The 25,369-nt window shown below is 36.8% G+C and overlaps 7 protein-coding genes across 9 annotated transcripts; 6 read left to right on the forward strand and 1 right to left on the reverse strand.

Moving 5' to 3' along the window:
* Positions 1 to 1,447: 1,447 nt before the first annotated feature.
* LOC105162599 (ammonium transporter 2 member 4-like) lies at positions 1,448 to 4,004 on the forward strand. The gene is made up of 3 exons (XM_011080672.3): positions 1,448 to 2,188; positions 2,887 to 3,172; positions 3,427 to 4,004. Exons 1-3 carry the CDS (start codon positions 1,595 to 1,597, stop codon positions 4,002 to 4,004), a joined length of 1,458 nt encoding a protein of 485 aa, XP_011078974.1. The 5' UTR covers positions 1,448 to 1,594.
* Positions 4,005 to 5,606: 1,602 nt separating this feature from the next.
* On the forward strand, positions 5,607 to 8,944 carry EMB3119 (Ribose 5-phosphate isomerase, type A protein). Of its 3 annotated transcripts, none has more exons than XM_020693707.2 (2): positions 5,607 to 6,661; positions 8,832 to 8,944. In XM_020693707.2, exon 1 carries the CDS (start codon positions 5,817 to 5,819, stop codon positions 6,651 to 6,653), a length of 837 nt encoding a protein of 278 aa, XP_020549366.1. In that variant the 5' UTR covers positions 5,607 to 5,816; the 3' UTR covers positions 6,654 to 6,661; positions 8,832 to 8,944. The 3 variants fall into 3 exon arrangements, with proteins under 3 accessions (XP_020549366.1, XP_020549365.1, XP_011078736.1); XM_020693706.2 differs by lacking the exon at positions 8,832 to 8,944 and adding an exon at positions 6,886 to 7,585; XM_011080434.3 differs by lacking the exon at positions 8,832 to 8,944 and adding an exon at positions 7,006 to 7,585.
* Positions 7,891 to 10,870, forward strand: LOC105162427 (phenylacetaldehyde reductase-like). The gene is made up of 6 exons (XM_020693704.2): positions 7,891 to 8,301; positions 8,832 to 9,001; positions 9,135 to 9,326; positions 9,409 to 9,571; positions 10,063 to 10,243; positions 10,561 to 10,870. The coding sequence occupies exons 1-6, from the start codon at positions 8,091 to 8,093 to the stop codon at positions 10,694 to 10,696; spliced, it is 1,053 nt and encodes a 350-aa protein (XP_020549363.1). The 5' UTR covers positions 7,891 to 8,090; the 3' UTR covers positions 10,697 to 10,870.
* An 896-nt stretch (positions 10,871 to 11,766) lies between these two features.
* Positions 11,767 to 14,665, forward strand: LOC105162428 (phenylacetaldehyde reductase). Its single transcript, XM_011080432.3, has 6 exons — positions 11,767 to 12,006; positions 12,497 to 12,666; positions 12,799 to 12,990; positions 13,073 to 13,235; positions 13,778 to 13,958; positions 14,259 to 14,665. Exons 1-6 carry the CDS (start codon positions 11,889 to 11,891, stop codon positions 14,392 to 14,394), a joined length of 960 nt encoding a protein of 319 aa, XP_011078734.1. The 5' UTR covers positions 11,767 to 11,888; the 3' UTR covers positions 14,395 to 14,665.
* A 472-nt stretch (positions 14,666 to 15,137) lies between these two features.
* LOC105162426 (phenylacetaldehyde reductase) lies at positions 15,138 to 17,937 on the forward strand. Its single transcript, XM_011080430.3, has 6 exons — positions 15,138 to 15,441; positions 15,524 to 15,693; positions 16,044 to 16,235; positions 16,317 to 16,479; positions 17,332 to 17,512; positions 17,638 to 17,937. The coding sequence occupies exons 1-6, from the start codon at positions 15,324 to 15,326 to the stop codon at positions 17,771 to 17,773; spliced, it is 960 nt and encodes a 319-aa protein (XP_011078732.1). The 5' UTR covers positions 15,138 to 15,323; the 3' UTR covers positions 17,774 to 17,937.
* Positions 17,938 to 18,809: 872 nt separating this feature from the next.
* Positions 18,810 to 21,349, forward strand: LOC105162424 (protein IQ-DOMAIN 19). The gene is made up of 4 exons (XM_011080429.3): positions 18,810 to 19,367; positions 19,472 to 19,711; positions 19,844 to 20,410; positions 20,497 to 21,349. The coding sequence occupies exons 1-4, from the start codon at positions 19,029 to 19,031 to the stop codon at positions 20,515 to 20,517; spliced, it is 1,167 nt and encodes a 388-aa protein (XP_011078731.1). The 5' UTR covers positions 18,810 to 19,028; the 3' UTR covers positions 20,518 to 21,349.
* Positions 21,350 to 22,090: 741 nt separating this feature from the next.
* Positions 22,091 to 24,414, reverse strand: LOC105162423 (trihelix transcription factor GTL2). Its single transcript, XM_011080428.3, has 2 exons — positions 24,041 to 24,414; positions 22,091 to 23,732 (listed from the first exon to the last, which is right to left on the reverse strand). Exons 1-2 carry the CDS (start codon positions 24,412 to 24,414, stop codon positions 22,394 to 22,396), a joined length of 1,713 nt encoding a protein of 570 aa, XP_011078730.1. The 3' UTR covers positions 22,091 to 22,393.
* Between the last annotated feature and the right edge of the window lie 955 nt (positions 24,415 to 25,369).

The raw sequence follows: 25,369 nt of genomic DNA on the forward strand, positions 1-25,369 counted from the left end.
AAAAAACCTAAAATAAAAATGCATTATTCCCAATTGAAAAACGCGCTAAATATAAAATCCTCTGTTAAACCAACTTACACTTCCCAAGACTTTCATGTGCCAAAGCACGTTTCTTGAAGGTGTCAAAGTCAACGATCTAAATTAAAGAGCACGCAGGCATTGTGCTGTAGTAAAATATAAGCACATGCGTCCCTCGACCGGCTACCTATTAAAACACTGATTTACAGATTTAGGGATCGTTTACTTTTTTAAATTAAATAAATAATTTACAGAGTCCAATTAAATTATTTGTAAGATAAAATAATCTTGATAAACTTTATTAAAAAATATTTATTTTAACGTAAGAAATGATGAAAAAAGATTATGTTTACTTTATATGATAAATCTTTTGATAAATAATTTATGTAAATTTTTTGTGATTTGAAAAATTATATTTAGTACTCTCGACATTTATTTTCATCTAATAAATAAATTTTTTAATTGATTAACATTCACAGAATTGATTAGTATTAATAAAATTTTTGATTAAAAAATTATATTTTTTTAATTAATTTATTACAAATCAAATAAATATTTTTTAATTGAAAAAGAGAAAGGAAGAAGACGACGACGTGTTCTGACATATGGGCTCCTCAGACATTTCCACATGTGTCCTGAAGTGGGATGGATCCGACCCCCCTGAGGTTGGATACATACATATATATATATGGGCCGATCCATAATTTTCTGGGCCAGCGGAAAGTCGCAAGATTCCATATCAATACGTTGCAAGATTCAATACTGTTGTAATGAAACCAAAGGCGCTAGAGCTATGGATACAAGTCGTGTAATATTTAATACTGTAATGTTTGAAAATATGTATGAAAATGGAATTCAGTAAATTAAGTTTTTCAGGGATTAATTTAGGTCAATTATTCTATACTTTTAAGTTGAAAATTAATTATATAAAGAGGCGACAAATTCTTGAAATTAGAGAAGTAAAAATAATAAATTTTTTAAAAAATAATTATTTTTTGGCATTTTGCCCTTAATTAATAACTAATTAAATTGCATTGTTTTTCGCTGGTCGCATTTTAATTTGTATCAAATTTGCTCAAATCAAAATCAATTATATTAATAAATATAATATATTTAATTACTGTACCGTTTAAACTTAATTTTGGTAAGAATTTTTTCAAAGAAAAGCATATGGAGGAAATTCTAGGCTACACGACAAGTACAATAAACTTGTCGTGTAATTAGTGTATAATTGAAAAAAAATGATTATTCACATAATAAATGTAATTGATTTAATCCGATCAAATTTAATTTAAATAAGAATTTTGGAGCGTATGGACTGCTTTTACAACACCAAAAATAAAATGCCCTTCTTTTCTATTGTCGTTTCCATAAACATTTTCCCTCCAGAAGCAGAGAAATACACATTCTAGCCGGCGCCACTGACAATGTCACCAACATCCTACGAGAATAGACAGAAAATACATCAAAATTAGAGCACATCTATGCCATTTGCCTGCACTCCTTATAATCCTCAAAGCTTTACAGACTAATGCATAGTGAAAGCAACCCAATCATAGTCGAAACATAAGCAATAATGGATCCTCAGCTCCCTCCCAATCTACGACCAGATGAGTCGAGCCCTGAGTGGATGAACAAAGGCGACAACGCATGGCAGCTCACCGCCGCCACTCTGGTGGCGCTGCAGTCTGTGCCGGGACTGGTGATCCTTTACGGCGGCATGGTTAAGAAGAAATGGGCTATCAACTCCTCCCTCATGGCAGTCTACGCGGTTGCAGCAACCTTAATCTGTTGGATGGGGTGGGGTTATCGCATGGCCTTCGGCGATAAGCTAGTTGCCTTCTGGGGAAAGCCCGCAGTGGCTCTGGACGACAGTTTCCTTCTCGGGCAGGCGTTTATCGGCTACTTTCCCACGGCGACAATGGTGTGGTTTCAGTTCGGTTTTGCTGCCATTACGCCGGTTCTGATAGGTGGGGCGTTGCTCGGGAGGATGAATTTTGTGGCGTGGATGGTGTTTGTGCCGTTATGGCATACGTTTTGTTATACGGTAGGGGCGTTCAGTGTGTGGAGCCCCAAGGGGTGGCTGGCTAAGATGGGAGTCATTGATTTTGCTGGAGGGTTCGTCATTCATCTCTCTTCTGGTGTTGCTGGATTCACTGCCGCATATTGGGTACGTAGAGTCTTCATTTCGTCAAATAGACTCCTAATCCTTAAATTATGCTTGGCTGAATCCAATTATTTATAGTATGATCGATCACTTTTTTAAATTAATAGTATGTCCAATTATTAGACGTAATTGGTTCAGATGTGACGTGGCTGTTGTAATTTGAATTAAATTACATATTAAAATTCATAGATTAAGATGTAAGAAATTGATAGAAATGCATATACTATATAAGAATATGATGGGAAATAAAGGGATGTGGGGGTGAGTGTTTTTCACTCAAGGTTGTCCCACGTTGGAAGTTAATATTCAAAATAAACTCCTTATATTAAATTCAAGTCTAAATTATTTTTGAAATGTTATGAAAACTAAAGCTATCATGGGGTTCTTTCTACTGAACAAATTATAACTGTCTTTGTCCTGAAAGAAAGAAATTGCATAGTACCCGGTCCACTTTAGACTTAGGTTACAGCTCTTTTTGTAAGTCATCCTTTAATTTTATCATTAAACAACATATATAATTGTTGTCTCTGTTATCGTTCCAAGTATTTTGTGTTTGATTTCATAAACTGATAATATATTGGATTGTCAACTTCAAAACTAAATTATAATTGTTTACACAATTTTCCCAACAGTGACTTGATGCAGATTAGATTTTCCGTTAGTATAAAAACATTTAATGTAATATATATGTGTATATATAGGTGGGTCCAAGGAGTGTCAAGGACAGAGAAAGATTTCCTCCAAACAACATAGTAATGATGCTGGCGGGTGTAGGCCTGGTATGGATGGGATGGACTGGGTTCAACGGCGGAGCGCCATATGCCACCAGCACCATTGCGTCTCTTGCAGTGATTAACACACACGTTTGCGCGGCCACCAGTCTGGTGACTTGGTTGCTGCTGGATATTTATATCTCTGGCAAGCCTTCTGCCCTCGGAGTTGTGAATGGCTTGATCACTGGCCTTGTCTGCATCACCCCTGCTGCAGGTACACTCGCTCACTCATTCCATCCTCAATGAAACATGTAGCTCAATTTCCAATCAATACAAACATAAATTCTAGCAGTCTTTAGTCCAAATGTCTGCCAGAAAATTTGGAATTCATAGAAAATAAGCACATACTTGCGACCCCTTTAATAAGAGAGGTTTGGCTGCCGTGGCATTTCTTGATTCTCACTAAAATCCAAAGCCTCGGACAAGCAATTTCTTTTCTTTATCCCTGTTAAACTTATATGCCTGCAGGAGTAGTGCAGTGCTGGGCAGCCATCTTGATGGGGTTAATCTCAGGAAGCTTGCCTTGGTACACTCTGATGGTGCTGAACAACAAGATGAGGCTATTGAGACATGTAGATGACACTTTTGCCATCTTTCACACACACGCAGTTGCGGGCAGCCTTGGTGGCATCCTCACCGGTTTATTCGCGGTGCCTAAACTCAGCAGGCTGTTCTACATGGTGCCTGACTGGGACAAGTACATTGGCCTGGCTTACGCCCTGCAGATGGGACGAACGTCAGCTGGACTAAGACAAATGGGGATTCAACTTATAGCGATTGTCTTCATAGTGTGTCTCAACATTGTGGCCACCACCTTGATTTGTTTGTTCATCAAGTTGTTTGTTCCACTGAGGTTGAGTGAGGAAGAACTGCAAGTTGGAGATGAGGAGGTCCATGGAGCGGTGGCGTACGCATTGTCGTCTAGTGATGGTACTGATCATCATATTTTGAGAAACGCTAAGGTTAATTCCATGTATGATCATGAGGGCGATGAGTACCCTTCAGTCATGTTGAAAACCTCTAGCTATGAACTGCACAGGGTATGATTTTACTTTCTTCGCCTTCTCTTTCTTTTCTCTTAATTTGTAACATTTGAAACCTTTGGAAAGAAATACTAAAAATATATATATATATATATATATATATATATATATCAGTTTGTGGCTGTTGGGATTCAAGCCCGCGACTTGAAATTCTTACCACTAAACCACAACCACTTTGTTGGCCATTTGTTTGACATTTTTGTTAAGACCTAGTTAATTCTAATCTATACAAGATTAGGTGTAAGAATTCAGATAATGACAAACCATACATTGTTTATCTACAACTTTTCTTTATTTATATAGTATGTTCAAATCATCCATATCAATCGAATATATATAAATTATATATAATTTAATATGATTAAATAGCATGAAAATTCACTTTTATGTTAAATTATTTAGTGTGTTGAGACTAATTTTTTGGCCTATTCTGAGATCGAAAACTATTTTCTATTTTTTGTTCTGATTTGAAAAAGGTATATACAAGAAAAGTTACAAAAAATGGAAATCGGCTACATGCACATATAGCATGAGTGCTCGTTTTTGGGCACACATTGGATGTAAGGGTGCCCTATTGGGTGCAGTAGCCCTTGTGCGCCCAACCGATTGTCAAAAAACGTTGTGGTAATTTTCACTTTGATTAGAATTAATAGTTTTTTATTTGATTAAATTAGAAATTTTGGTTATGTCTAGATACAAGTTGTTGAAAGAATCCCTGTTTTTCAATTTGACTAGGACTCTAGACTAGAGAGTTTAAATTAAGTGATTTTTTTTAAATTTATTATTTAATTAATAATTGTGAAAAATAAAAATTATTTTATGAACATTCTTGAGGGAATTATCCCTTGCGTTCAATGGACATTCCGCTTTACTATTCCTTGCACATTCATGATGAGGCCGACATTAACATCCACACTTGGCAACAACACCAACAGAGTATTACCCTTCCTAAAGAGGTGCTAGAGGAAGTTCTAGTACAAGTAGGAATAAGAGGAAAGGAGGAGTCTCGCCGATAGTTGGGACGACCCATTGTGTTCCAATTTGTTGCATACACTCGATATTCCTACATTCTTAATGATGAAAGCATAATGCTCGAGTCTAATCTATTGCATCAAAGCCTTTGAGCTTTTGCAATTTTCGAGTGGAAAAGACTTGCAAATTAAATATTAGGACTGTGGCACTTAATTTAGTAAGAGAAGGAGAATAAAATATGCAAAATTGGGTACAAGTTACAATTTTTTCAGAATTTAACTTGCTATATTCAATGAATAATAAGTATGATAAAGATGAAGTAACAAAAGTAGGGATTTTGTTGGGACAGAGCATTCACAACTTCAACAGCTTGATTCATGCTTCCTTTCCGAGGGGTGGTTGTTATTTGGTTCTTTGTCTCCCTCAGCTTCTGCCACATTGGAGAGAAATGCTCTCTGTCTTCCACCTAAATTGTACATGTTACGCCAAATGTTATCCCTTCCATGCTTGGGTTGGGTCTTTTCAATTGGGCTGGTCTCACATATGACAGTTTTGGTGTTCAGCATACAGCAAATGTTATCAAATCATCGTCAGTACAACATTAAAATTTTATCAGATTCGAATATTCAATTTGGTCTTTCAAAATTTTTTTGAAGGCCAATCGGAAAACTCTCCTATCAACAAAGAAAACCTCTTTACAACTGTTGGCCACATACCCCGACACAACAGGCCAAAATACTAAACTCAACCACCACCCCATCAGCCCAAGCGAGAGGCAAACCAGTAATAGCAGCAGATCAGGCAGGAGAGGATCACACATCCTCAATCCCACTCCCACCTACCATGGCCGCCACCTTATCCCTCCTCTCACCAACCTCCCTCTCCTCCCTCCGCCGCCATAATGCCACCCCAACTCACATCCACCTGCGTAGCACCCCCTCCAAGTTCTCAATCAGGGCTTTCTCCGCCCCAGTTCTCACCCAAGACGACCTCAAGAAACTTGCTGCCGACAAGGCCGTCGAGTACGTTAAAAGCGGCATGGTCCTCGGGCTTGGAACCGGCTCCACCGCCGCATTTGTGGTGGATAAGATCGGGGCCCTCATCAAATCCGGCGGACTCACGGATATAGTGGGCGTGCCTACATCCAAGCGCACACAAGAACAGGCCGCCTCCCTCGGCATCCCGCTATCTACCCTTGACGCCCACCCGCATCTTGACCTTGCAATTGACGGAGCTGACGAGGTGGACCCAAATCTTGACCTGGTGAAGGGCCGCGGTGGAGCCCTTTTGCGTGAGAAAATGGTCGAAGCTGCGTCTGACAAATTTGTGGTGGTGGTTGATGACTCAAAATTGGTATCTGGGCTCGGCGGATCAGGTCTCGCCATGCCCGTGGAGGTGGTGCAATTTTGCTGGAATTATAATTTGGTCAGGCTGCAAGAATTGTTCAAGGAAGAAGGGTGCGAGGCGAAGCTGAGATTGGACGGCAGTGGGAAGCCTTATGTTACTGATAATTCTAATTACATAGTGGACTTGTACTTCAAAACTCCCATAAAGGACTCAGGCGCGGCCGGGAAGGAGATTGCGGCACTGGAAGGGGTCGTGGAGCACGGGTTGTTCTTGGATATGGCGACTGCTGTGATCATTGCTGGTGGAGATGGAGTGAGTATCAAGAGCAAGTGAAGAGAAAGGTCAGAATTGCGAATTTTTGCTGCCTTTTCTTGAACTCGATTTTCAGTACATTGTTGTGCAACCATTTTGTTGTAACACTAGCACGAACGAGCTGCAAAAGTGTAGATGAAAATAATTGAAAGGATTGGTTATAATGCTGTGTCTTTTATTACTTGGGCTATAACTTGATCAAGAGTGTAAAGATTAATGGTTTTCATGGAATTTTATTTGTTTTCTTATGCAGTCAACACTTTGATCCTTCTATGCTTAATTTTTGTGTTGGATGCTTTGGACAAATCTTCTGCTTTAGTCTTGATAACTATTCCAATCATGCTGAAACTGTTGAATGAGTTCTTTCATTCAGCATACTGTGCCCGGAAAACTGCAATTGTCATGCGAAATGGTGTTAGCCATTTGCACGTTTGGCTCTCTGTTCTTGGAGTTTCTTCCAGGCGAGGTTCATTATAACGAGTTTGAGTTCTGAGTCCGGCCATGGAGTCCTTGAGAATAAATGTGGTGGTTCTGACCTTTGCCTCTCCAGGCATTAGATTGCTTGAGAGAAGGCTACAGATGTAAGGAAGGGTAAAATCTTGGCCATAGGGAATGAAGTCTACTTGGAATGCTGTTGATCCGACTAATCTTTGGCAGCAAATTGAAAGGGATTATATGAATATATAAAATGATCCTCCACAGGTATAAATATACCATACAAGTGACACTGAAATCGTTCCTTCTTCCTTTACTGCTTGTTATGCAATATACTAACGTCGAGGGGAGAATCGATATATATCACTATCCAGAAAAGCTCCACAGCTATCCCATGTTTGCTTCTTTTGGGGCAGTATGGATATGTTCATGTGTATGGTTCTGAAGGTCCCGGAACTTGGTGCTTATTTCTTGAGTTTTTGTTGAGATTTCCTAATTCGACATTCTTGGTTCCAAAGGTCCAGGAACATGCAAAATTATATTTTTTTTAAAAAAAAGAAATTAAAAATACACTTGCACTGTTTGTACTTTGTAGTCATGCTCTTTTTCATTAAGATTTGAACGAAAAAATGACCACAAAAACAAAAAAACAAAAAAAAAATACATAAAAAAATTCTAATTTTTACAGGTCATTCAAGATTTTGTAAATGATATACATCTAAAAGTACACATGGGAAAAATGAAAAAAGGAAGTAAAAACTGCAGTGGCCGTTCCAACTTGCAACCCACAAACGAATCTTTTTGGACAAAAACAAAAGTTGGTAAAATATGATAAATGAAGGGGGTGTGTCAGCTCCATTTTGTCGTTCTTCTTCCAAATGTAACGCTTATGATTAATTTTAACAACGTGAGATGAGAAGTGATTACATCAAATAATATTAATGAAAGGAAGGGAGAGTACATTCCTAATTTATTATAATTACAATATATAGTTGATGAAGGGGTGGGGTAGCGTGATATTCCATGTGCTTTCATGGTCTTGATCAATTTATAAAGAAACCTGTTTGTAGCTACCACTTCACACACACCACACACACTGAGGGTCTTAAAGAGAAGATGAGCGGAGCAGGAAAGGTTGTGTGCGTGACGGGAGCCTCGGGCTTCATAGCCTCATGGCTGGTGAAGCTATTGCTCCAGCGTGGTTACATTGTTAAAGCAACTGTTCGCAACCTCAGTCAGTTCTCTCTCTCTCTCTCTCTCTCTGTCTCTGCGCTCTATTTGTTTCTTGGGATCAGACGAAACTACATTTGGGATTCGCATTCATACCACATCCCAGAATTGATAAATTCATCCCATCATGTTTGGTATTAGTTGTGTGCAATTTCAATACATTGCTCGCCGGAGAAGATTCTCAATGTGGTTAGAATTTGATTGAGTGCTGCTCATGTGACTAAAATTGAGGATTTTGCAACTTTTGAGGAAATTCCCACATTTTGTGCTTGCGAAAATAGAAATTGCTAATCATTAAACTGATTAGCACCACTTCTTAATTCCTTTGCCCTAACATCTCTCTAGCAGTGTGTGTAATTGCTTATCCCAGTAAAACTGTCAACTTTCTAATGAGATGGGAGGAAGAACAAGTGAAAGTATACATCTCTATTCTTGTAATCACATTTTCAACTCTGTAGCTCAAAAGGTAGTATGAATCAGTGTTCTACAATTAATGTTGTATGATCTTGGGTGAATGTGTCCTTACACTTGCAGATGATCCAAAGAAAGTAGTCCACCTAAAGGGACTCGAAGGAGCGGACGAGAGGTTACACTTGGTACAAGCCAACTTAACTGAAGATGGATCGTTTGATTCGGTGGTTGATGGTTGTGAAGGTGTATTTCATACGGCTTCACCTGTTTTGTTTTCAACATCAGACCCACAGGTTTGCAGTTTTACTTGTTTCTTTGGCAAATTACATTTTTCGTTCCATAACTTAGGGGTGGTACATTTTCAGTCACATTGCTATAGTATCATAACTTGTATAAGATCTCATTTCACCTCTGTGCACAATTCAGGCAGAACTGATAGAACCAGCAGTGAAAGGAACACTTAACATCCTTAGATCGTGCAGCAAAGTAACATCTGTTAGGCGAGTGGTGGTGACATCCTCTATGGCTGCGGTTTCGCTCAATGATAAGCCCAAAGGTCCTGATGTTGTTATTGATGAAACATGGTTTTCAGATCCGGCATTCTGTGAAGAAACCAAGGTTTGACCCTTCTAAAGTACTAAACGTGCGTTATGTTTCTAAATTCATGGAGTTGATGGTAGTAAACTCAAAATGCTTCCAGCTATGGTATCCCCTTTCAAAGACGTTGGCAGAGAAAGCTGCTTGGAGATTTGCTGAAGAAAATGGCATTGACTTGGTAGTAATGCATCCTGGTCTTGTGCTTGGTCCTCTCCTTCAGCCAACTCTCAATTGGAGTTCTGAGGCTTTCTTGGACATGATCAAAGGTATCACATCAAATCTATATCTCGTGCTGAATTAAATGACTAAAATATTTTTATGTGTTTTAATTGTTAAAGAAAATCACTTTAGACACATATTCTAATTGCGAAACATCTTCCAAATATGCTGCATTTTGGATGGAAGAATTAGGATCTGAGAGAATGCATATTTGGAGTATGGTTTTCGAATGGCTCCATACAAGTCGAACATTATAATTTCACAAAATATAGTTTAAAATGAAAATTCAAAAATTTAAAATCCTTTATAGCATGGATATATCCAAATACGTCTGTTGGATTTGTTATTATGGATTCCTGTTGGGTTATTTTCTGTGTAATTTTCTACCTCGTGTAGAGGCAAAAATGCTAATAATCTCCAAAATTTTCCACACAAACAGAATGATCTTATAAAGCCAGTCAAGTTGTTACCACTTAACGATCATACATAGATCATCACTATATTATAGAACTTGAAATCACCAATTTTCATTTCACAGGGAAGGAAGTGTTTCCAGTGTATCGATTCGTTGATGTTAGAGATGTTGCTTATGCTCATATAATGGCTTTTGAGAATCCTTCAGCTAGCGGCAGATACTGTTTGGTTGGAAATATATTAAATCATCCGAAAACTCTGCAGATGCTGGATAAGCTCTATCCTTCCCTCAACATTCCTGTAACGTAAGTATGTTCTTACTGTTCATAGTCTTCGTGTTCAATCTTTTTGATTATTTTTCAATGGAACTATGCATTATTAACCTATGAGAATGTACATTGTTGAAGGGAGAATTACACTTTTGGTCCGTAAACTGTACCACTTATTCGATTTAATTCCTACACAATCACCACTTACAATTTGGTGTATAAACATACGCAATTTCTGTAACCGTTTGTCATTTCTGTCGATTTTGGTCCATACCTGATAAAATCGTATTTTCAAGTTATGCATGTGTTTCAATCTCCAAATATTTTCATGAGATTCCTTATGGAAATTGCAGAAATGCAACAGACAACCCAACCTACCAGGTCTCAAAGAAGAAAGCAGAAAGCTTGGGCATCAATTTCATGCCTTTGGAGGTGAGCTTCAAGGATACTTTTGAAAGCTTCAAGGACAAAAGCTTCCTCACTTTATAAGACCATTGTGGCATTATGTGGGCAAATGTAATACCCATTGTGTCCACTTTTTGTGTCTTTAAATGACATTCACTATGTTTTAGCTTAGAGAAGTTGAAATTGACAATAAGATGCAATTTCATTGTCTCTTGAATTATTCCATTATTTCATAAATTTGTCGCAAGAATTTGCACTTGTGTGTTTTTTTGCAACCGTTGTATCACTTTACACGTCCCAAAATCAGGGCAAAATCATGAAATATGCCCAAGAAATGAGGAAACGGGACATTTCCAACATATAGAGGCCAAGCAAAAAATGGCTGATTTCCCTCCGAAAGTGGCCTCACGTGATTTCCTTTATTAAATGAGATGGCCAAACTAACAGAAAGATCAATTTTGCCAAAAAAAAACAAAAAAACGACATAATTTTTGGGGACTAATACCAAAAAAGAGAAAAACTATGGACAAAAATCAGTATTAAATAGAAGAAGAAAGGGGAGATTTTTACACTTTTTGCTTCCTAAATAATATGATTTATTTGCTTTTTGTCATCATTACTTACATATTTTGCGGGCACTAAATTGACATTTGTTTTTCGCATTTTGCATTTTTGTGAAAAGGGTTGTTAAGTTATTAGGAGGGAAAATAAAAATAGTCTTCTTCTTCTTTTTTTTAAATATAGTTTGGTAATAATATTTATATTTTTCTTTATGTTATGTCTTACAAACCTGTTTAAAATAAGAATTTCATCTCTTTTATAATCGAAAAGCGTTATTTTGTTGGCTTTGACAATTTAATCGATTTATATTCTTTTTATTTATTTATTTATTTTGTTTAAAATTATTTTAATCCCTCATTTTTATTTATGAACTTCTCATCCTTAAATTTCACATTTAGTATCATTCCAATTCCTGGGTCAGATTTTTGGCCAAAAAATTTGGTTAGGAGATGGAAACATGCAAAATTTTTTATTTAAGGGACAATGGATAAAAATGATTGAGAATTGTTTACTTGAATGAAGGTATATTTCATTGTTGAACAATTGAATAATATAAAGTTGTAAATTGATGGCATCCAGAATATGATTTACAGCTTATCTTGTTGAGATCACATAAGCGTTATTGTATACGGCCGGCCACAATGGACAAACTTCATCTCAATGCTACTCCTATAATTTCAACGGAGGAGACCAGAGAGACAAAGAGACAGAGAAGATGAGCGGAGGGGGAAGAGTGGTGTGCGTGACGGGAGCCTCCGGCTTCATAGCCTCATGGCTGGTGAAGCTATTGCTGCAGCGTGGTTATACTGTTAAAGCAACTGTTCGCAACCTCAGTCGGTTCTCTTTCTCTCTCTCTCTGCGCTATTTGTTTCTTGGGATCAGACAAAACTGCATTTTAGGTCTTATGACTTGGGATTCGCATTCATACCACATCCAACAATTGACAAATTCATCCCATCATTTTTGTTATTAGTTTTGTGCAATAAAATTGACACTATGTTTGTTTTTATTTTCAAGTTATATCCGGGTTTTGCAAATTTTGAGGGGAAATTCCCATTATTTTGTGCATGGGTAAAATTGAAAACGCTAATCGTTAGACTGATTAGCACCACCTCTCAATTCCACATCTCTGTAGCAGTATGTGTAATTGCTTATCCCAGTATATCTGTCAACTTTCTTATGAGATGGGAGAAAGAACAAGTGGAAGCATACATCTCTACTCTTGTAATCACATTTTCAACTCTGTAGCTCAAAAGGTAGTACGAATCAGTGTTGTACAATTAATCTTGTATGATCTTGGGTGAATGTATCTTGCACTTACAGATGATCCAAAGAAAGTAGTCCACCTAAAGGCACTCGAAGGAGCAGACGAAAGGTTACACTTGGTCCAGGCCGACTTAATTGAAGATGGATCGTTTGATTCGGTGGTTGATGGTTGTGAAGGTGTATTTCATACAGCTTCACCTGTTTTGTTTTCAACATCAGACCCACAGGTTTGCAGTTTTACTTGTTCTTTGGCAAATTACATTTTTCGTTCCATAACTTAGGGGTGGTACATTTTCAGTCACATTGCTATAGTATCATAACTTATATAAGATCTCATTTCACCTCTGTGCACAATTCAGGCAGAACTGATAGAACCAGCAGTGAAAGGAACACTTAACATCCTTAGATCGTGCAGCAAAGTAACATCTGTTAGGCGAGTGGTGGTGACATCCTCTATGGCTTCAGTTTTGTTCAATGATATACCCAAAGGTCCTGATGTTGTTGTTGATGAAACATGGTTTTCAGATCCGGCGTTCTGTGAAGAAACCAAGGTTTGATCCTTCTAAAGTACTAAACATGTGTTATGTTTCTAAATTCATGGAGTTGATGTTAGTAAACTGAAATTGCTTCCAGTATTGGTATCCCCTTTCAAAGACCTTGGCAGAGAAAGCTGCTTGGAAATTTGCTGAAGAAAATGGCATTGACTTGGTAGTAATGCAGCCTGGCCTTGTGCTTGGTCCTCTGCTTCAGCCAACACTCAATTGGAGTTCTGAGGCTATCTTGGACATGATCAAAGGTATCACATCAAATCTATATCTCTAGGTTGCTTTTTTCATACTTAATTAGAATTAAGGAGCTGAATTAAGTGATTAAAATATTTTATGTGTTTTCATTGTTAAAGAAAATCGCTTCAGACACATATCCTAATTGCAAAACATTTTCCAAATTGTTCTTTTAGGCTGATTATGGATGGAATAGGATTTGAGGGAATGCATATTTGGAGTATGGATTCAAATGACTCCATATAATTCAAACGTGATAATTTCACAAAATGTAGTTCAGAACAAAAACTCAAAATCCTTTTTTAGCATGGACATATCCAAATAAGTTTGTTGAATTTCTTATTATGGATTTCAAAATCCTTAGGTTCGAATCCTTTGATCCAAATACAACATTAGTTCCTCTTGGAGTATTTTCTCTTCAATGTTTGACGTCGTGTGAAGACAGACAGAGATGTTTATAATGATCTTATAATGCTATTCAAGTTGTTACTACTTAAAGATTCATAAATTACTATCTTTTTTATAGAACTTGAAAGGACCAAGTTTCATTTTGCAGGAAAGGAAGTGTTTCCATCGTATCGATTCGTCGATGTTAGAGATGTTGCTTATGCTCATATAATGGCTTTTGAAAATCCTTCAGCTAGCGGCAGATACTGTTTGGTTGGAAATACATTAAGTCATCCGAAAACTCTGCAGGTTCTGGATAAGCTCTATCCTTCCCTCAACATTCCTGTGATGTAAGTTTCTCGGATGTTTTCCATATTCAATCTTTTTTATTCTTTTTCAACAGAACTACGCATTACTTACCTAGGAGGATTTACATTGTTGAAGAGAGAATTACACTTTTGGTTCCCAAACAATCGATTTCAGTCCCTAAATAATCATCACTTACAATCTTGGTCCATGAACATACACTTTTTTAACTGTTTTAGTGATCATTTCCTTCAATTTGGTCAATTACATGCTAAAATCCTATTTTCATGTTTTGCATGTTTCAATATCCAAATGTTTTCATTGTATTCTTTATAAAATTGCAGCAATGCAACAGACAATCCAATTTACCAGGTCTCAAAGAAGAAAGCAGAGAGCTTGGGCATCAAGTTCATGCCTTTGGAGGTGAGCTTCAAGGATACTTTTGAAAGCTTGAAGGAGAAAAACTTCCTCACTTTGTAAGACCAGAGTGGCCTTATGTGGGCAAATGTAATACCCATTGGCCCCATTTATATTAAACTGTGAGATGATAATTTAAGATGTGGTTTACATTGTGGAATAAAAATACTGGTGCATGTGTGATAAATTTGTGATGTATTTATTTCTTTTATTAGTTGTTTTTAGAATTATGGAGTGAATTTAGCATAATGTCCTGTAACAGGACAAAATGTCAATGTCAATGTCAACCTGAAGTTTGTTCTAGTTGGTAAACATAGCCAATTTATGAGTTCAATTTTTAGATCAACAAACTTGAAGTTGCCATTTGATTGTTTATTGAATCAAAGGAAAAAATGATATTTAAATTTTTTATTTTTTTCCAGCCGCACATGGACACATATATGGTATGTGGTTTTTCCTATTTGATTTAACAGAGAATGGATGAAAATGGGTAAAACAGTAGAAAATCATTTACCAAATTCTTTACTTGAATTGAGCAGGTTTTTGAGGTATATTAGCAATTTGATTCTCCAACAATTTCTAAAATCAGGATAACCTAATCCCACCTCATGGATTGCAACCTGGAATTCACTGGGTAGTTTAATTTGGATGAGTCTGAATAATATCAAGTAGAAGAAGTTGAATTTGTGAATTCATGGCACCGATGAGATCATTTACAATCATCTTGATATTTTCCTAAAATTAAAATGATTTTGCATAATACAATCTTAAATCATAAAAATAGCACTTTGCACACCCATTGCTGCTAACGATTAGAATTTCTGAAATGGGTAAAAGGCGGTGTATATTGCCAATAAATATACAACAAAAATGGTATAAAATACTATTTTTAGTACTTAGGATTGCAAGCATCCACGCTTGTCGTTATTCTACACGGCCGGCCTCAATGCACAAATTCATCTCAATGCTACGGAGACACAGAGACATCGAAGATGAGCGGAGGCGGAAGAGTTGTGTGCGTCACGGGAGCTTCAGGCTACGTAGCCTCATGGCTGGTGAAGCTATTGCTGCAGCGTGGTTATACTGTCAAAGCAACTGTTCGCAACCTCTGTCAGTTCTCTCACTCTCTCTCTCTCTCACAGACACAGATACACAAATTGTATGTATAAATGAATGAGTTTGTACGAGGCAGATGATCCAAAGAAAATACTTCACCTAAAGGCACTTGAAGACGCAGAGGAAAGGTTACAGTTGCTCCAAGCCGACTTAATTGAAGATGGATCATTTGATTCCGTGGTTGATGGTTGTGAAGCTGTCTTTCATACAGCTTCCCCTGTTCTCTTTTCAACAACTCACCCACAGGTTCCCTTTCCAATCTACTTTCCTTTTTTTATCTCTTCTCCCCACTATCCTTTCTTCAAATACTTTTCTCTCTTCTTGTGTTTTTAGTCTTTTTAATTCAAACTTACTCCATCTTCATAACCCTTTCGTTGCACCTTCAAACTGGATTGCATGTACATATAAAAGCAACTATGTTTAGTACATCATCTCTTGTTGAAGCATTGGGAAACTGTGAATGTGCTTAAAATACACATTAGTTGTTGGGATTTCCAAATTGGTTTTTAGATGTATTTGTCATCATTTCTTATCCAGGCTTATTTTTATTTAGAGATTCATACCAACACTTCTGTTTGCCTCTATGCACAATTCAGGCACAACTGATAGAGCCGGCAGTGAAAGGAACACTTAACATCCTTAGATCCTGCAGCAAAGTAACATCCGTTAAGCGAGTGGTGGTGACATCCTCTACTGCGTCACTCGTTTTCAACAGAAAAACAAAAGGACCTGATGTTCTAATTGACGAAACTTGGTTTTCAGACCCAGATTTTTGTGAAGAAAACAAGGTTTAACCCTTTTAAAATACTGTCTATATATATATATATAAGTTGGTAGACTTGATACTAGTAAACTCAAAATGCTTCCAGCTATGGTATCCCCTTTCAAAGACGTTGGCAGAGAAAGCTGCTTGGAAATTTGCTGAAGAAAATGGCATTGACTTGGTAGTAATGCATCCTGGCTTTGTGCTTGGTCCTCTCCTTCAGCCAACTCTCAATGCCACTTCTGAGTTTTTCTTGGACCTGATCAAAGGTATCATATGAAATTTCTATTTCTAGGTTACTATAAAGTTTTCCAGAAACCAAGGATCATGCTAAGAAAGGTGCATATACGATTTTGATACCTCAATGTTATCATTGAAATGGATTTGGTTTCCCATGTTCCACGGCTTTTATGTATTTGGTCCTTCAAGCTGTCAATTCTAAATAGGATGGTTCCTCTCCATTAATTATCATGTATCAGAAATTAATGGAAGAATGCAGTGTTGCTCGCATCATGTTGTATTTGTGGGAAAAACGGGTAGAATTCTGGTCATATGCTTCATACCCCCCAAATTATGCCCTAAAACTCCTCTAATACAGCACAGTTTGGATTTGTGAAGCAAATGATCAAAAGTCCACGCCTTTTCCCCTCAAATGCAGCAACATGTGAGCTGTACGTGCATTCTTTGTTAATTTCTGACAGAGAGTTAATGGAGAGGATCAGTATGTTCATAATTGACAACTTAAAGGATCAAATTTGTCATTCTGGAACATGGGCAACCAAATCCATTTCATTATTGATAAAGTTAGGAAATCAGAAACATATTTTTTTGCTCTAAGAAATTAATCAAAATTACAAAGAAATGATTAAGAAATATTATTTGTTTTAATTGTTAAAGCAAAATAACCTTAGACCCATATTCTAATTGCAAAACATTCTTTTAGTTTCTGCTGGAGTATTTTCTCTCTCATTTTCTACCTAGTGCAAGAGATGGGAATTTCGGATAATCTATCACGTTTTTCTTACAGATATACTCTGTTAAGGATTTTCCAACTGTTACTGCTTGAAGGTTACAAACCACTATCTCCTAGAACTATCATTGACCACATTTTAATATCACAGGGAAGGAACTGTTCCCATGGTATCCTTTCGTGGACGTTAGAGATGTTGCTTATGCTCACATTATGGCTTTCGAGAATCCTTCAGCTGCTGGCAGATACTGTCTAGTTGAAAGAGTATTACATCATTCTGGATTTCTGCAAATTTTGAAGAAGCTTTATCCTTCCCTCAACATTCCGACAATGTAAGTTGTTCTCTGCATTGTTTAGGTTGTCCATGTTCAAACTCTTTTATTATGTGTCAAAATCCTATTTTCAAGTTATGCATGTCAAATATTTTCATTAATTATATTCTTTTTTGAAATTGCAGAAGTGCAGCAGAGAATCCAACCCATCAGGTCTCCAAGGAGAAAGCAGAAAGCTTGGGCATCAAGTTCATGCCTATGGAGGTCAGCTTCAAGGATACTGTTGAGAGCTTGAAGGAGAAAAACTTTCTCACTTTATAAAAATCACATTGCTATGTATAATTGATTCAGATCTACAGCCCAAACACTCAGTGGCTTCACTTTTGCATCATTAGATGATGTAATTTGACTATATTTTAGCTCAGCAAACTTGAAACTCACAATAAAATGCAAGCAAATATATATCACAATTTTAGTTGGCTTCATGATTTCTCTGAGTATGCAGTATATGCGAAAGTGGTTCGTATGACTTAAAACTCATAAATTTGATCTAATAAATCTTTTAAATTATTTCAATATCATAAAATCAATATTTTGAATATGTTTACTTTGTTGAGTAAATATAATTTAAATTTTTATCATTTCAAAATCTGAAGTTTTTAATTGGAATATATTGCTTTCTTGTATTATAATCAAAACCAAGCAATTTGATCATTATGAACTGTGGTCCATTAGATTATTCTAAAAAAGAAAGGATGGCACGTTTAGTAAATCACTTTGTAGCTCTTCCATAATCGTTTGAAGTTTTATCATTAAATTATGAATTTTGAATATTTCAGGTCAAAGTCATAGAATAATCGCCATCATACGCGTGGTCATACTCCATAATCACCTACAGGGTAGGAGTTTCATCTAATTTGATGACTTTTAATAAAAGTGTGAATGAAAAATATCCTTATATTGATGTGGATGCAAAATAAGATACAAGAGAAAATTTAAAATACAAAGTAAGCTAATATCATTCAAACTATACCTATGAACAAAATACAGGTGCCTAATTTTTTTCACGGGGGATTTTTGCTCATGTACCACTCTACAGGGGTGCTTACATTTTCCTCCTTTTTTTTATTTTTTTAGTGAATTTAATTAATATTTTATATCATTCAAACTATACTTATGAACAAAATACTCATAAAAAATAGAAAAAAACATAACAATATTTATTTTATATTCTATATATTTATGGGAAGGACTAGTTTTCATAAAGGGACATATTGCAATTAATCCTTCTTTCTCCAGTAACACATTCAACAAACAAAACTGGGCACAGCCGGAAGAATAGACATGCGGCAAATGGCAGCTCAAAGGGAAATCACTGCACTGCAGGCCTTCTTATGTTATTGTTAAATTTCTAGAAAAGAAAAGGAAGCTTAGTCAAAGAAGGAAATCAACTACTCTTAAGATTCCTGCACCAAAGCCCTATACATATATATATATTTGTTTCATTAGGTGTTTGTTCTATTTCCATTTTGTTGTTTAGTCTGAAGCAATTGCATTAGTTGTCAACTGTTAACCCATGGGTAAGGCAAGCAAATGGATCAGAAACTTCTTGATGGGGAAAAGAGAAGACGGGGCCAAGAAAACAGGCCCTTCACTACCACCAGAGACTAGCACGTCGGGCACGTTGGCCGTGACTTCACCGTTGAATACTCCTAAAGTAAGGAGGAGATGGAGTTTTAGAAGATCGACCAGCACGAAAGTGGTCACTTCTCATCAAAGTAGTAGATCTCTTGACTTAATCCTTACACCAAATCAAACCTTACTGGAATACCAGACTGATCGGCAAAACTACACAACTTCTTTAAGTGCACATGCAGCTGCTACCAAAATCCAAGCAGTCTATCGTTCTTATTTGGTAAATGGATATGCACTCAAACCTCTGCATTTAAGTTTCAGTTCAACTTTCTTTGTTATGAGAAAAGAATTAGTTCAGGGATGAACTAATGAATGTACATGCAGGCAAAGAAAGCGTTGCGTGCTCTGAGAGGGTTAGTCAAACTGCAAGCCTTGGCTAGGGGTCATTTGGTAAGAAAAAGAATGAATATTGTTTTAAGGTCGATGCAGGCCGTCTTGGCGATTCAAGTTAGAGCCCGGATTCAAAGGATCCAAATGGCAGAGGAACCACCAGTTATGGTGGGAAGAAGAAAGTCTTACAGGGAATCATCAGCTTCTGATACACAACTACGAAAGGAAATTAGTGTAGGTACTCATTGTATTCTTCTACTTGAAGAAAAGACAACTCCAAAAGTCTTTTGCGCATTTATCATTTCACAGGGGTTTTAACCCTCAGCAATCGGTATGCATTCGTATCTTAATTTCCTTCTAATGCAGGTTGCTACTGGGAATAGGTTTTCAACCTGTGGAGGTTCAAGGAACAGAAGTGGAAACGCAGATCGCTCACCATATGAGAGAGTGGAATATGGTTCAAGAATATACAATTCAGGTCATTTTTCAGTCTCGCATAGAGAATACCAACTACACATGTGCCCCAGTCCATCAACATTGTCCTTCACTGATTCGAGCTCTACAACCTACGATGGGCAACTGGAGGAATTTTCATTAGAAATGGCAAGAAGAAATTCCAGAAAGTACTCTGCTTGCCCGGAAAACAAGCATCCCTTCATCCATTTACTAGCACAGCGCCCGGACCACACAACCTCGGACTCCCATTTCACGCCGAATTACATGATCAATACGAAATCATCAAGAGCAAAAGCCAGATCACATAGCGAACCAAGACAGCGACCTAAAGAGGACACCAAGCAGAAAAACAGACGATCATCGTCAATGGATGAAAACAATGAGAATCCTTATCTAGTGAAGCTGTATCGTTCCGGCAAGTCCACTATTGATGGAAACCATGATTCCAATATCAGAAGTTCATTAATCCCATTTGAGGTAAGTTTTGGGACTACCCCTTGTCACTTGCTTTACTTGCATGAGTTCATCACAACTTAGCTTTGGCTTCATTCATGCAACTGCAGCCTCCCATAAATTTGTATTGATTCTTCATGAGCCACCTGGACAAAGATCAGCAGAAACTCAGACATGTAAGTCAGCAACCGGCCGGATGATGATGCCTCTGTTGTGAATCAATACAGCTCTATTTAGTTGTTCTTTGCTATCACATCCACCAGCGGAGGCCTCAGATGCTGCTGATAACAGTGAGGATGAGGGGACCTCACCACCAGATCAGATCAGGCGTTTTCTTGTTTCTTTTTAGTTAATTATCATTGCTCCATTGCTGCATTTATCTTTTCATTTAAATAATTTCAGAACTATTGAAGAGTTATGACCCACAAAAATTCTATCGCAAAATTAATAAAAAGTTATGTTTGAATATGAAAATTCTATCACAAATTAGATCTGGGCGCGAATGATTTTTTTACTTTATGGTCGCAATATCGCCATAAGTAATATTAATTGTTTATGAATAGTTTAATATAAACTATTAACAAAATTATGTTTTAAAAAAATAAATTAGTTAACATTTTGGGTAAATTGCATAAAAGCCTCTTATGTTTTGGTGAAATAGCACGAGATCTCATTTTGTTATTTTGATTTTTTACAATGGTCGCCCATCACAAACATTGTTCCAAATAGTCATAATAGACGACCATTATATCCATCGCAAATTTTGTTGCAAAAATCATTATAATTTACTTATTTCAGTGCTCATCACATTGTCGAGTATTCTGACCAAGTCAACTACCAATTGCAAATACTTGTGATGGAATTTATGTTTTGTCACAAAATATTTGCAACAAGATCGTCAAAAAACTCGTGTAAATCTTAAATCATGATGAATTTCTTAAAAAATCCATAGCAAAAAAGTTTTTTTTTTTTTTTTATAGAATGTGGTGTATACCAATTTAAAAGAAGAATGCAAATAAATTTGTGACAAATTAATAACTAGTTTAAAATATATGTAGCGAAATGTTAATTAATAGTGGAATATTCTCAATTATATTATTTTTTTTAGTAATAGTAATTAGTAAAAAATTAATTGAACATGACTAGGAAAAAGAAATTTAAAAATAAAGACATTATTAATGAATAATCTTTAAAGAAAAAATGTAATATCAGAAAATTCAAAAGAAAGACATGCAAATGAAAAATGAAAAATTTTCTTAAATAGGAATACTTGTAAAATATTGGAAATTTGTGTTTATGCAACAATGACATGGATCACTATTTTCACTTGCACATTATTATATTAATTGTTCTTAACACAACACTAATTAAATATAACTAATAATCATTGAACACAACATAAATTAAAACTTTCAATTTAAGGACTACATCAGTTTCCATTTGATACCTCCAATTAAATTCAGAAAGTGATTAAATTACTTGTTTCGCACCAACTAATTAATCATCATTTTTTTAAACATGTCAATGATTAATAATACAACATTCATATAATAAATTGTCAACATATTATTTTTACCTCCAAATATATACACTTTTAAAACTTATTTTTAATAGCTCAATAAATAGTAATTAGACAATTAATATATATTAATATATATTGCATGTTGTTTTAATTTAGTGTTTGCATCCCGCAAATGCATGCACTGACCAGACTGAAACCCCATTTAAATACACAAATAATGACAGAAAACTGAATCCAGTACCCGAATAAATGCTTGGAGTTACAAATTAGCAGATGGGGCCGGCCGCTCCGAGTCTCTCTCATTCTCTGCCGATTTTTATCACCTACTGACACTACTGAAACCCAGAATTCGCCATCCATCGCTGCGCTAACTTCATCAAAAACCAGCTTCCACTATCAGATACATCATTAATTCAGCTTTCTTCTACTTAACTTAAACAAAAACCCCAAGGAAATCATCTCATGTGCAGACTTGAAATATATGTTTAAGGTGAAGTGTGGTGGCTGTGTTTTTCCGGGCTATAGTGATCCGGCAGGGTGGTGGACGTCGGTGCCACAAGAGTTCCTTCACTGTATAAACAGCTGAGCTGATGGAAGTAAGGGCATGTTCTTGAGTCAATAGACCTCTTCTTGTTGCTATCTTTGGTTTTCCTGAAGTATTTGTTGATGTTCTCCCACTTCTCTTTGCATCTTTTAGCACTCCTTTTGTACCCCAATTCCAACATTCCTTGTGAGATTCTTTCCCATAGAGGGGCCGCCTTTGCAATTGCACCCTCCTTGCTGCTGCTGCTGCTGTCATCATGATCAGTACTACTGTTGCTACTCAGCTTGCACCTCAGGTTTATCAGAGCCTGGATTTCTTCTCTTGGCCATCTCTTGCCTGTGTCGTAATTTGCTGCTAATGAGGTAATTTCTGTGGTTACTGCAGATGTTGAGGTTCTTGATTTTGAATCTTTTGTGGCTGGAGTTGAAGTAGGGCTTGAATTAGGAGATGGGGTTTTAGTTTTATAAGTGGCTGTTATTGGGTAGTCTTGAGAAGGAAATGAACTAGGGTTTTGGTGGGCTTGGATCTTGGTTGATGAGGAGATGGATGGTTCTGCTTTGCTTTGGGATGTTTGGAAGTGATGGGTTTCGAGAATTTTACCAAGTGAAGTGGAAGAATTGGATGGCATGTTATAGTTTACCTTGATAAGCTCTTCAATCTTGTTTGCCAAGTGTTGGTCTTCATCAGATGTGAATTTTTTCAAGAACTCAATGATTCTTGCCTGTCTCTCCCCAGAACTGGCTTGCTCCTTTGCCCTCATCTCTATCTCCATTTTAAACCTATCCATCTCTTGGTTCTTCCAAGCTTCTTCTCTGGAGATCTTCTCCTCATCCCTCTTCACAATGTCCTCAATCAGCTTGTTGTGAAGCTCTTCTTGTCTAGCCATCATCTTGCTCACAACACTCTCACAGAAACCCTTGAACATTTCAAATTTATCTCTCCTTTTCCTCTTCTTACTTGATTTTTCTGGTTTTCTCATCGCTTCTTCACACGGATCTGCAGCTGCTGCTGCTTCTCCCACGTTCTCTGAATTCGCTTCCGCACTCTTGTTTATAGCTTTCTCTTGATCCTCCTTCTCAGGATTAATCTCCATGTTCTGACTGATCCTTTCAGCTGAAACCCGAGCTGTTTGTTGATCATCAGCAGGATAGAGTTCATCAAGTTCACTGAAAATCCTGTAGTTCTTGTTGTAGCTTACATTGTTCAAGTTCCTGCTTTCTTCATCAAATTTCTCCTTGCACTGTTCTGCGCTTCTCCTGAAACCAAGCTCCACAAGTTTCCTGGACGATCATCATCAATTAACAAGTAAATCCATAACTACTCCATCAAAATTCATATGACTTCCTGTTGAAGAAAAGATCTGGCAGAAAAAAAGTACGAAAAATGCAGCACAGAAAGAAACTCTCTCTAATCAAGACTCTACAAAAAGTAACTGCGACTTTTTGAGTAGCTAGTACGACATATAATATATACTATAAATCTTACTTCACTTTGATCACAAGTCTCCCTAGCTAAGAAAGAACATTAGAAGCAGCACTGAAACCCAAGGCTTTTTGCTTGTAGAGTTTAAAAGTAAAATTAAAAACACCTTGAAACATGTTCCCAAGTGAAATCAGGGAACCACATTTCCATGCTGGATCTGAGTCTGAGCAGCGCAAGAACTTCATCATTGGACCAGCTGCTGGGCCTGGGATCCATCGATCTGGATCTCTCTCTTTCAAGGCCTAAACTAGTGGAGATCATTAAGGCCGCAGTGGGGTTCTCCACATGCTTCCCGTCATGAATAAACTTCTTGTGGGGGGATTCTTGATGATGTTGATGGTGCTGTTGCTGAAGCGTTGGACTGTGGAGAGAAGCGTAGGGATCATAAGCAGCAGCAGCGAAAGACAGAGGAATGGGAAGTGATGAAGTTCTTGAAACTAAGAATTGGTGGAACTGATCACTCGGGACACCATCAAACATGGTTCTTTCTTTCTTTCTTTCTTTCTCTCTTACCTTCTTCTATTCTCCACCCTTTTCCTTTGTCTTGATCATCAACTTAAATTTGCAAAAAGAAACACAAAATATATATCAAGAGATACAAATTAACAGAAAAGCAACAAAAAACTCTCTCTCTCTCTCTCACTCATCAGAGCAGTTTGTCTTGTATCGCAGGACAGTAATAAAGAGATGGGCATGCGCCTAAGATCGATTGTCTTTTGTTTTTCTTTTTTCTTTCTTGTGAGGAAAAATGACATTGGGGAGGGACACTAGCTAGCTAGAGTCCAATGAGTGGACACGGACAGGACTAGGTGTTGACGGTGATTGGAGGTTGGATGGCACGTGTCATAGACACACGTGGGGTGTGCAGTGACAATGGGATATATATATCATAATAAGGTCAGAAGGGGAGTGAGAGCATTTCGAATCCAATGTCAAATATATGCAGCGGGCGGGAGGGGGTGATGGCGACGGTGCTGTAATTTAACGGCAATAAGGTAGCAAGAGCACGTGAATGCATGCAGAGCAATGGGACCAGTTATTTATACAACCTACGCCCATTTTCACCCAACTACATACTACATACGACTTCCACGCTAACCGAAACTCGTATGTGTTTGCACAATTAATTTATTTTTTTAAAAAAAATATTATTATTTTAAAAATATGCTGATTAGATTAATGAAATATTAAAATGTATAAAAATGAGAAAATAATAAAGAAATGAGAGAAGAAAAAGAGATGTGGAAGTTGAGAAAAGAGAAAATGAAAAGTTAAGAAGATTGAGAAAAATAGAAAGTTGAGAAAAGAAAAATAAATTAATTAAATATTAAAAAAATAAAAATTGACATATCAAAATTAAGTAACATACTAAAACAGTGCTCTCACTTTATATATAGTAGATATGTTACAACAATAATATATTTTGCCTTTCACA

The sequence above is a fragment of the Sesamum indicum genome, linkage group LG1, assembly GCF_026168435.1.
Source record: "Sesamum indicum cultivar Baizhima isolate 11 linkage group LG1, ASM2616843v1, whole genome shotgun sequence".
Taxonomy (NCBI): Eukaryota; Viridiplantae; Streptophyta; class Magnoliopsida; order Lamiales; family Pedaliaceae; genus Sesamum; species Sesamum indicum.